Source organism: Gadus morhua, chromosome 12 (assembly GCF_902167405.1).
Source record: "Gadus morhua chromosome 12, gadMor3.0, whole genome shotgun sequence".
NCBI classification, from domain to species: Eukaryota; Metazoa; Chordata; class Actinopteri; order Gadiformes; family Gadidae; genus Gadus; species Gadus morhua.
In genome coordinates, this window is record NC_044059.1 from 15,746,767 (window position 1) to 15,758,617 (window position 11,851).

Here is an 11,851-nt window from a genome sequence, read left to right on the forward strand (position 1 = left end):
GACGATGCGTTGCAGATGGTTGCAGCTCGTGGCTCTTTATATTTCGCGAGTCATGGATATCTCGCGTCAAACATACATTATCGCGATAGAGCAATATAACTAAAATCTCTATCGTAGGCCATTTTTTATCGTTTATATCGCGCATTCCACACACACACACACACACACACACACACACACACACACACACACACACACACAACTTACAGAGATGGGTTGGACTCCCGTGAGCATTGCAGGGACAGCCTGAGCAGGAAGTTGAGAGTAACAGGATCTGGAATAATAGGATGACATAAAAAACCTCCTATCGCGAAACCTGACTCATTTGAAATCACTTCCCTTGTGTTCACACCACACTGAAAAGACTGGGTTCCATTTACTCCAGTCAATCTCAGCCCTTAGAAAACAGAAGATACCCCCAAACTACACGTTACAATACACTAACCTGTATGGGATTTAAGACCTAAAACAAATGGGTCCCATGTTGTATTAATTGTGTAAAGGAATACTTTACTTTCTCTAGATTTAGGTTCAGTGAACAAAACAAGCATTGTGTGAATGCACTGAATTCCATTGTCCAGGTCGGGTTCTCCATTTGTTTGAGGCTACAATATCCAAAGAAGAATACTTTAGCAATCCTATGATGGATATTCACAAAACCTAACAGGACGTCAATAATTAAAACTCTTCATGTGGACTATATACAGGTCATACTCTTGCACGATATTAGAATATCGTGCAAAAGTGCATTTATTATAAGTTATTCAACTTAAAAGGCCAAACTAATACATTTTGTAGACTCATTACATGCAAAGTAAGATATTCCAAGCTAGGGCTGAACGATTTTAAGAAAAAATTGAAATTGCGATTTTTCTGGTAGAGATTGCGGTTTCGATTTCACCTCGATTTATTTTCTTTAAATCAAGTTTCAGTATAAATTAATATAACCAATGAATTCCATTAAGGTAATGCAATAATGAAAACTGCTGGCAACAGATTTCAAATGCAAGACTGTTTATTCAAGTACCTAAGAAACAACAACCAAAAAAGTCAAATAAAAAGGGAGCCCTCTTTCTTAAGTAAACTTGCTTCAATGGCTCATCAGCATCAAAATAATTGCACTTTTGTAAAAAAAAATAAATAAAAAAAAAATAAAAAAAACGCAGCTTTGACGATCCCAAAATCGTAATGCTTGAGATCGCGATTTTCGGTCGAAAACGATAGATCGTTCAGCCCTATTCCAAGCCTTTATTTGTTAAGATTTTGAAGATTATTGCTTACAATTTATGAAAACCCCAAAATCAAAATCTAAGAAAATTAGAATATTGTGAAAAGGTTCCATATTGTAGGCTCAAAGTGTCACATTTGAATCAGCTAATTAATCCAAAACACCTGAAAAGAGTTCCAGAGCCTTTAAATGGTCTCTCAGCCTGCTTCAGTGGGATTCACAATCATGGGGAAGACTGCTGACCAGACAGTTGTGCAGAAAACCGTCATTGACCCTCCACAAGGAGGGAAAGCCTCAGAAGGTAATTGCAAAAGAAGTTGGATGTTCGCAAGGTGCTGTATCAAAACACATTAATAGAAAGTTAAGTGGAAGGGCAAAGTCTGGAAGGAAAAGGTGCACAAGCAGCAGGGATGACCGCAGCCTGGAGAGGATTGTTCGCAAAAGGCCTTTCAAAAGTGTTGGAGAGCTTCACAAGGACTGGACTGAGGCTGGGGTGAGTGCATCAAGAGCCACCACACATAGACAAATCTGTGAAATGGGCTTTAAATGTCGTATTCCTCTTGTCAAGCCGCTCCTGAACAAAAAACAACGTCAGAAGCGTCTTACCTGGGCTAAAGAAAAAAATAACTGGTCTGTTGCTCAATGGTCCAAAGTCCTCTTTTTCGGATGAGAGCAAATTTTGCATCTCATTTGGAAACCAAGGTCCCAGAGTCTGGAGAAAGATTGGAGAGGCACAGAATGCAAGATACTTGAAGTCCAGTGTGAAGTTTCCACAGTCTGTCTTGGTTTGGGGAGCCATGTCATCTGCTGGTGTTTGTCCACTGTGCTTTTTTAAGACCAGAGTCAACGCAGCCGTCTACCAGGACATTTTAGAGCACTTCATGCTTTCTTCAGCGGACCATCTTTATGGGGATGCTGACTTCATTTTCCAGCAGGACTTGGCACCTGCCCACACTGCCAAAACTACAAAAACCTGGTTCAATGACCATGGGATTACTGTCCTTGATTGGCCAGCAAACTCGCCTGACCTGAACCCTGAACTTGGCATTGCCAAGAGAAAGATGAAAGACATGAGACCGAACAATGCCAAAGTGCTGAAGGCCGCTATTGAAGCATCCATAACACCTCATCAGTGCCACAGGCTGATAGCATCCATGCCACGCCGCATTAAGGCAGTAATTCATGCAAAAGGGGCCCAAACCAAGTACTGAGTACATATGCATGATTATACTTTTCATAGGGCCAACATTTCTTTATTTAAAATCATTTTTTTTATTGATTTCATGTAATATTCTAATTTTCTGAGATTTTGAATTTTGGGTTTTCCTAAACTGTAAACCATAATCTTCAAAATTATAACAAAAAAAGGCTTGGAATATCTCACTTTGCATGTAATGAGTCTACATAATTACTGAAATAAATGAACTTTCGCACGATATTCAGTATGACCTGTATATCTGTGATCTCTACCTACTTGAGGAACATGAGCTTGTCCACGGAGACCAGGTTTAGGTCTCCAAAGTCCACGTAGTAGACCTCCACCTGGTCCGGGCTGAGCACACGCTGGACCACCACGCGGTAGAACCACAGGTCCCGGGGGGCCACGCAGCAGACCTGCCCTGGCCGCAGGTAGCGCTCTGGCAGCCGGTAGCGTGCTGCGACCCCAGAGCTGTTGTAGCAGCCCCTGGAGAGGGAGATAAACAGAAAGGTTAAACATGGGAAAGGTTAAGCACAGCAAAGGTTAAGCACAGCAAAGGCTAAGTGCCCACGTGCATGCATGAGTGTGATGTGTTCTAAATCCTTTTTAACCCTTTTTCAACCCACAATTAGCCCTATGTAACTCCATTAGGACCCAGTTTGAGCCTTTTGCTAGCCTACTTAAATCCTATTTTAAACCTTTGCTAGTCCTATTTAATCTGTGTTGTAGCCATTTCCTATCCCCCAGCTGTGGCTCCCCATGCAGCACCTCATCTCCATCATCATGTCTTCCAGGGAGCGGGCCTCCTGGCTCTCGCTGAAACGCACGTGGAAGCTGCCGGGGGATTCCACCTGCTCTACCAGCACGGCCGCCAGGGCCCTGGGCCAGCGCCGGGTGGGGGGCCTCAGACGCTGGGCCCGCACCGCGTCCAGAGGGACCATAGAGTTTGACCGCACCTGGACTGCTGGGTACAGCTCCACTAACTACAGGCCAGGGAGCGGGTGGAGAGAGTGGAACGGGCAGGAAATCAAAGCGAGACAGGCAGGGAGGCAGGGGAAGACGCACTAAGATGGGCAATGCAAAACAAAGAGATTGTATTTTATAATTCAGATCCATTTTATTTCCTTTAATATGCTTTATGTAATATTTATCATCACTTGTGTGTTTTTTTTTGTGCATAATCATAACCTCAACCTACTATACATCTGCTGATAACAAACACTTACAGTCAAGATAAGATTATTAATTATTACAGGAAAGATGGATGTCACAGTAAATGTGATTTGACTTTGTTGTACAAGAGAGCCTGGAGGAAGACCTTCACAATTTAGGGCAATCCCAAGTCAGGGGTAGCATGAGCTGTTGACGGATTGGACTTGACACCAGTTGAAGGTGGAACGGGCAGCTAGATGGACCAATGGCAAGTGAGGGAGCTAAACCGGTAGAAGCAATGCCCATCAGACTAGGGTTTACCTGCTGGTTGGTAAGAAAGGAGGTGAGGCAGGTGGTGGGATCAGGCTGGTCCTCTTTCTCCTCCTTGTCATCATCTTCATGCTGCTCCCAGAGGGAGCGCCTGATGCTCTGGTACAGACAACCTTCTCTCCGTCTCCCCTCCTCTCCCCCACACTCTGCTGGAGGATACAGAAATATACACTCTAAGCTGCTGGCTAACATTTGGCATACAGACAAAAACATAACCGAGCTAACGCTTCACATAGATAACAGTAGCAGGGTGGCAGATAGGAGGACAGCCAGAGAGAGCGAGAGACAGCCAGAGAGCAAGAGAGAATGAGATTGGGAGGGAGACAGAGAGTCAGTGAAAGAGACAGAGCAGGAGAGAGACAAGAAGAGACAGGCAGAGAGACAGTGAGGGAGACAGACAGGACGACATAAGAAATAAACATGAGAGAGAGATGGAAAGAGAGACAGGTAAACAGACAGACGTGTTCTGACCCGACTCAGTGTGCTTGTTGCTGAGGTTCTTGACTATCCAGTGGGGGTCCTTGGTGCCCCCTGCTGGCTCCAGGTGGAAGACGTCACTCAGTGCCGCCACCAGCTGTGTGACGCTGAGGAACCCACTCTGCAGCACTGGAAGCTCCTCACCAAACACCCTCTTGACACCATAACAACCAGTAGAACCACCAGCAGAGCAGCAGAACCATAGGATCACATCACAGAGAAGTCGTCGTGATATCAATAAGTTAATGGATGTTCAATAATATTAAATGCCAACGACTATACATTTTCTACAATAAAAGGTAGCATCCAATGGTTCTACTGTTAATCAATTTTCAACTGAAACATTCAATAACCCCCACAAATAACCATAAAATATCAATTCAGGCACAGTAAAATGAAATGTATGACACATGTATCAGATGAAACCAGAGGATTGTTGGAGCAGAGCCTACCTTGTAGTGAGTAGGCAGGTCGTGAACAGACAGCCCCTGGCTGTGGTCTCGAACAACCTGCAGAGTGTAACTCGTATCAGCCTGCTGGGGGGACCGGTCGAGACGGGGATAGAACATCATTTTTACTACCTAGTGTTTGATGGCTTTTTCTTATAGAGTTGAAAGGAATTCGACTTTAGCACGGCTCCGGGATCGAACCCAGAACCTTTAAGGTGAGAGTCAAACACCCATGTCAACCTACTATTCTGCCCCGTTTCCTGTGCTTCCTATGCTAGGTCAGATTTCTTGCTATCTTGTTAATTAGCATCCTAGCAACTATGCTAGGTCGGCCAACCTCTTGACTTTCAACTCATTTGGGAAGGATGCATGGAGGTTGCCATGGAAACACTTCCAGTACCATACTACATATAGGAGACTGGTCTCAGTGAGGGTCGGGGTCCAGACCTGTTGTAGCTTGTCCTTCAGCTCCGGACTCACGGAACCTGCGTAGCCGTTCTCAAGAATCTTCTGACGAAGCTCCGTCTCCAGCTGGCAAGAGGGCACAATAGCAGGAGGTGACAGAATATTGACAGAATACTTATCATGTGAATCACGATACGGAACATTGTGGGAACATCAATTTACTATTTGATCAACAGACAAGAGTCGAATCAAAGAATGAGCTGTCTATAGGATGAATGAATGAATGACAAAACTAACCTTGAACATGAACTTCTCCAGGAGCTGTCCATCTTGGTAGGGTTGTTGAGGTTCTGGGCCTGTTGGTTGATGTGGGGGTCCGTTATCTGGGACCCGCTCTGACCCATTACTGATTGGATCCCAACTTTTACAACAAGGCACCAGGGAATTCTGGGTAGCAGAAGTAGTCCTCTGGCTCGGACTACACTGTGACGGTGCTACAGTTTGTGATAAGAGTATGTTACACTACTAAACATACTTACTATTAAGCAAACGCTCTTATCAAGTACAAAATAACATTTAATATAAAAACATGACATTAATGAGATGGTTAGGGCATCAAGCCCACCTGCAAAGATTCCCACACCCACCTGAGCTTTGTCCAGGCTGTAGTAGCCCAGTCTTTGGATTTAAAGGAGAGAATAAGCAGGGAGAGGGTCTGATGGCCTCAGGCTTCACAGATTCTGTTTTGGGCGACTGAGGTCTGGACTGAGGCCCCGGCTGTTCCGGCTGTTTGAAGCTGACAACGGAGCCCATCCTGGTATACAGGATGCAGAGGTCCGGCACGCGGGCCAGCATGTCCCCCAGCGAGTAGAAGCCGTAGTCAGTGTAGCGGAGTGGGTGACCGAAGCACTGCTGGAACCTTCTCTCCAGCTCCGAAAGACGGAGCGGACCCTAGAACCAGAATCGGACCAAAACCAATTTTTTTTTATAAGATTCACACTTTATTGGCAGTGTGTATAAAAAAAGAACAAATAATTCAGCATAGACCAAGATATAAGGCTTTTTGAAGTTGCACTCTATGTTAAAATGGATTGTTTCTGTTGCTGCTGGCCAAACCCTCATTGAGGCTGTGCATAAACCAATAGGTTTATGCACAGGTTAACGTTTATAGCTAAGTTTTTAGCTACGTCAACGTTCTATAGAGTGCAACAGTGACCGCCCCCTTTTAAACCAAGCCAATCATTCGGCAAGGTAGTCAGAACCATAAAACATTTGATTAGGGGCAAAAAATAATTTCAAATACTGAAAAATCTTATAACCTTTGCCATTATTATATTGATTTATACAAGTTGGGTCATATTCTGTGTTTGTGTGTGTGCGTGCGTGCGTGCATTGTTTTCATCGACATGGTATGTTCCTTTGTAGATGACTGCAGTCACCACGTAATAACGCGTTTTTAAAACATGTGAATTCAGTCTCAAGTTACCTATTAATTGAACATTATGTATTCCTATGCTTTCATGCTACCAAAATGACTAAAAGGCACTGCTATTGCTAAATCATATATTTTTACTTTTATTTATATATAAATAAAGGAAAATAAAATAAATCATATATTCTAGATCAACATATTTTTCATCATGTAGAGTTCATGAAGAAGCTCTAACCAGGCTGACGACTTGAATTTTGCGGGTGCGGGTAAACGTTTCTATGGTTCCAGCGAGCTCAGCCAATCGAAGAAGTCATGTAACACTTCAATTTATGGATAGTGCAGTGGTTTCAAAGTCGCGAAGAAAACTTGTTTTCTAAAAACGAGATGTTGCCCTTTAAACTTGGGGCTTCTACAGGAGAATACACCATTGATTCACAATATAACGACGTGTGGCAAGTATACTTGGTTACGACATTATGGCTTTTAATCAAAACCTCTATTGAGAAAATAAATGGTATTATTACTTCCGGAAGCACACTGTCACTCGCAGTCTGAGGCAGTACCTGGGAGATCAGCTGACGTAGCTGAGATCTGAGCTGGGCAGGGAGGGCCGGGGGTGCCCGGCCCCACCGAGGCAGTATAATAGGGGCCATGGGGCGGGGGTACCGCATGGGGAAAGACCTCAGGTACCCCCTCTTGTTCTTGGGCTTGGTGAGCCGCTGCTTGGAGACCAGCTGGTTGATGCCTTCAGTGCTCTCGTCAGAGACCGCTATGGGGGAGTAGGAGGATGTAAAGATAAAGGAGGAAGGGAGAGAGAGTAGAAGAGAGGCAAATTAGAGGATTAAAGAGGGAAGAATGGTTGTGAGGAGGAGAGAGGAAGAGGTTGAGGATAAATGGAGAGAATGTGATGCGAGAGAGGAAATGGAGAGTGAATAGCAAAAGTGAAGAGAGGAGTGGAAGAAGAGCGAAAGAAGAGGAGGAGGTGAGAATAGGAGATGAAAGACAGTGAGTGGAGGAGTGGTGTGGAGAAGGACAAGAGAGGATATGATATAAAATGAGTGGAGAAAGGAGGATAAGAGAGGAGGTCAGAGGGCCCGAAGAGTAGTGAAAAGGAGATATGTCTAAATCAGTGTCACATCTTAAAAGGTGAATATATATATAAATACACTTGACACAGCGGGAAAATCTGTGTTCAGCTAATTCACAGCCTCTGGGTGTTTTAGTTACATGACAGACATTTTCATCTTTTAATAGCCAGTCTACCCCAAATGACACAGCATCAGTGACCACATTGGTCTTACCTTTTAGAACAAAGCTGCCGTCTTCCAAGTATATGAACGACACCACTTCAGGCATCTCTTTGGCCATATCCAGGATGCTCCGGAAGCCCAGCTCCTTCAGGGGCATACGCTGGCCCAGCATGCATACGTAGTCCTTCCTCAGCTGCTCTGCACTCAGACCCAGCTTGGAAGAGAGTAGTAGAGAGCGGACATCCTTCTTCAGCTTGGCCAACGTCCGATCCTGGCTCATCATCATGACTGTAGTGAAAATAAGGAGAAAAGACTCTTAAGATAGCGGAAAGAATACAAAAACAACATTAGTGTGGAGTGGACATTAAGTTGTTTTTAATGTGCACTCCAGGGCCTATGTTGATAGGTCTATAGGAAGTCTCAAGAACTGCTCTTTCTGCGTTCTTTCCTAACTTTGCAGTATGTCGTAACGTTACAAGCGTCGAGAAATTACCTGTAGGCCTACCATCCTGCATTTAGTTATCCTGTTGCAGCATTAACGTTACACCCTACCTTTACATTCTAGTGGCATCTACCCTCGTTCACATAAGACTAAATTTGCCTTGTTATATTGAATACCAATGTTGCAGAATTACACGATAACTTTAGATTGTAGTGGTATCTGCACTCATTCACGTGATATGAACATCACCGTGTTGTCTTTAAAACATGTTGCAGCATCAGACCATGTTTTATTACCATCACCAGATTGGTTAGCATTAGCTTCCTTCCACCTATTCCCGCTAAAGTCCGTAGTTTTTTTAAGTTGTTTCTAATGACTGCCTGAAGTAGTGCGGTACTTACCGACTTACTGCAGAGCAGCTGACCTACAGGGGAAATTTAATTGAGAATTCAAAGCATTTTCTTTCAGCACTGGTTTGCTTATTTCAATGCATCGACTAACGTTAGATCGGTTATTGAGGTGCGTGGAGTCACGTGAGGAGTGGACTGGGTTGATGAGCGTAGGGAGAACAGGTGTTACACCGAATTCTGCCACCCGTCGAAAAGTGTGACCCCAGAGGGCGCTGTTGCTCATTTTCAGCAACATGCACGAGTTTGAAGCTAGACTCGGAATGGGTACATTCGTTTTGTGACACAGGGCTATGCTTTCTTTCTTGAAAGCGTCTTACTGACTGTAGCGTCTTATGGGGAAAGAAGCAACGGTGATTGACCGTACTAAACACCTTATCCATTCTATGGGTCTGTGAAATGCAAATGAAATCAAATGTAGCCTATTTATCAAGCACATTTTATGTTTTTGTTATAATGCCCACCGTTTTTATTTGTATGCCCACCGTTATTATTATTTTACACTGCCGTTTATGAAATAAATATGAACTAATGCCACAATTATTCATGTCTGCGATCATCAAAGAGTCCACAAGCAACGCAGGTCACAATCAACGATGCCTCAATCAATCTAGCGCACCGTCGAATTCTGCGCCCACACTATTATGCAGGGAAAATTAGTCAAACCCCAACCAAATGTTTTCAGGTCATTTGTCGTCCTCATATCTGTATGTGCACACAATTATTCATGTTTGCGATCATCACAGAGTCCACAAGCAGCAGGTCGCAATCCACGATGGGTCACAATTCATGACAGCAGACCGTCGAAATCTGCGACCACACTGTAAATGCGGGGAAAATGATTCAAACCCCTACCAAATGTTTTCAGGTCATTTGTCGTCCTCATATCTGTATTTGGACACAATTATTCGTGTCTGCGATCATCACAGAGTCCACAAGCAGCAGGTCGCAATCCCCGATGGGTCACAATTCATGACAGCAGACCGTCGAATTCTGCGCCCACACTGTAAATGCGGGGAAAATGAGTCAAACCCCTACCAAATGTTTTCAGGTCATTTGTCGTCCTCATATCTGTATGTGCACACAATTATTCATAACTGCGATCATCACAGAGTCCACAAGCAGCAGGTCGCAATCCCCGATGGGTCACAATTCATGACAGCAGACCGTCGAAATCTGCGACCACACTGTAAATGCGGGGAAAATGAGTCAAACCCCAACCAAATGTTTTCAGGTCATTTGTCGTCCTCATATCTGTATTTGGACACAATTATTCATGTCTGCGATCATCACAGAGTCCACAAGCAACGCAGGTCGCAATCAACGATGCCACAATCAATCTAGCGCACCGTCGAATTCTGCGCCCACACTGTAAATGCAGGAAAAATGAGTCAAACCCCAACCAAGTGTGTTCAGGTCATTTGTCGTCCTCATATCTGTATTTGGACACAATTATTCATATCTGCGATCATCACAGAGTCCACAAGCAGCAGGTCGCAATCCCCGATGGGTCACAATTCATGACAGCAGACCGTCGAAATCTGCGACCACACTGTAAATGCGGGGAAAATGAGTCAAACCCCAACCAAATGTTTTCAGGTCATTTGTCGTCCTCATATCTGTATTTGGACACAATTATTCATGTCTGCGATCATCACAGAGTCCACAAGCAACGCAGGTCGCAATCAACGATGCCACAATCAATCTAGCGCACCGTCGAATTCTGCGCCCACACTGTAAATGCAGGAAAAATGAGTCAAACCCCAACCAAGTGTGTTCAGGTCATTTGTCGTCCTCATATCTGTATTTGGACACAATTATTCATATCTGCGATCATCACAGAGTCCACAAGCAGCAGGTCGCAATCCCCGATGGGTCACAATTCATGACAGCAGACCGTCGAAATCTGCGACCACACTGTAAATGCGGGGAAAATGAGTCAAACCCCAACCAAATGTTTTCAGGTCATTTGTCGTCCTCATATCTGTATTTGGACACAATTATTCATGTCTGCGATCATCACAGAGTCCACAAGCAACGCAGGTCGCAATCAACGATGCCACAATCAATCTAGCGCACCGTCGAATTCTGCGCCCACACTGTAAATGCAGGAAAAATGAGTCAAACCCCAACCAAGTGTTTTCAGGTCATTTGTCGTCCACCTATCTGTATTTGGACACAATTATTCATATCTGCGATCATCACAGAGTCCACCAGCAGCAGGTCGCAATCCCCGATGGGTCACAATTCATGACAGCAGACCGTCGAAATCTGCGACCACACTGTAAATGCGGGGAAAATGAGTCAAACCCCAACCAAATGTTTTCAGGTCATTTGTCGTCCTCATATCTGTATTTGGACACAATTATTCATGTCTGCGATCATCACAGAGTCCACAAGCAACGCAGGTCGCAATCAACGATGCCACAATCAATCTAGCGCACCGTCGAATTCTGCGCCCACACTGTAAATGCAGGAAAAATGAGTCAAACCCCAACCAAGTGTTTTCAGGTCATTTGTCGTCCTCATATCTGTATTTGGACACAATTATTCATATCTGCGATCATCACAGAGTCCACAAGCAGCAGGTCGCAATCCCCGATGGGTCACAATTCATGACAGCAGACCGTCGAAATCTGCGACCACACTGTAAATGCGGGGAAAATGAGTCAAACCCCAACCAAATGTTTTCAGGTCATTTGTCGTCCTCATATCTGTATTTGGACACAATTATTCATGTCTGCGATCATCACAGAGTCCACAAGCAACGCAGGTCGCAATCAACGATGCCACAATCAATCTAGCGCACCGTCGAATTCTGCGCCCACACTGTAAATGCAGGAAAAATGAGTCAAACCCCAACCAAGTGTTTTCAGGTCATTTGTCGTCCTCATATCTGTATTTGGACACAATTATTCATGTCTGCGAGAACGGGGAACGGCCCCATTAAAGTTTTAAATTAATTAATTTGCCTTGTAGAATTCAGCAAGATTAAACGTGCAAATACATCAACAAAATTCATATAAATTGGCAACCTTGTGTGGTTGTTCAAGACACACTGAAGGCATGATGCCACCATAG

The 11,851-nt window shown here is 44.2% G+C and overlaps 1 protein-coding gene across 8 annotated transcripts in view; it reads right to left on the reverse strand.

Annotated features, from left to right (window-relative positions):
- The window catches only part of tdrd5 (tudor domain containing 5), a 31,797-nt gene extending 22,875 nt beyond the window's left edge, over positions 1 to 8,922 (reverse strand). Inside the window, exons 1-12 of one of the 8 annotated variants that reach the window (XM_030371849.1) lie at positions 8,765 to 8,922; positions 7,973 to 8,209; positions 7,235 to 7,440; positions 5,887 to 6,190; positions 5,537 to 5,595; positions 5,282 to 5,365; positions 4,838 to 4,921; positions 4,380 to 4,539; positions 3,900 to 4,057; positions 3,195 to 3,409; positions 2,703 to 2,912; positions 208 to 274 (exon numbers count right to left, since the gene is read on the reverse strand). In XM_030371849.1, the coding sequence (XP_030227709.1) occupies positions 208 to 274; positions 2,703 to 2,912; positions 3,195 to 3,409; positions 3,900 to 4,057; positions 4,380 to 4,539; positions 4,838 to 4,921; positions 5,282 to 5,365; positions 5,537 to 5,595; positions 5,887 to 6,190; positions 7,235 to 7,440; positions 7,973 to 8,207 (1,782 nt within the window). In that variant the 5' untranslated portion in view covers positions 8,208 to 8,209; positions 8,765 to 8,922. Of the gene's footprint in view, positions 1 to 207; positions 275 to 2,702; positions 2,913 to 3,194; positions 3,410 to 3,899; positions 4,058 to 4,379; positions 4,540 to 4,837; positions 4,922 to 5,281; positions 5,366 to 5,536; positions 5,734 to 5,886; positions 6,191 to 7,234; positions 7,441 to 7,972; positions 8,210 to 8,764 lie in introns of all 8 variants that reach the window. The other 7 variants (XM_030371848.1, XM_030371851.1, XM_030371850.1 and 4 more) reach the window with 7 other exon arrangements.
- Between the last annotated feature and the right edge of the window lie 2,929 nt (positions 8,923 to 11,851).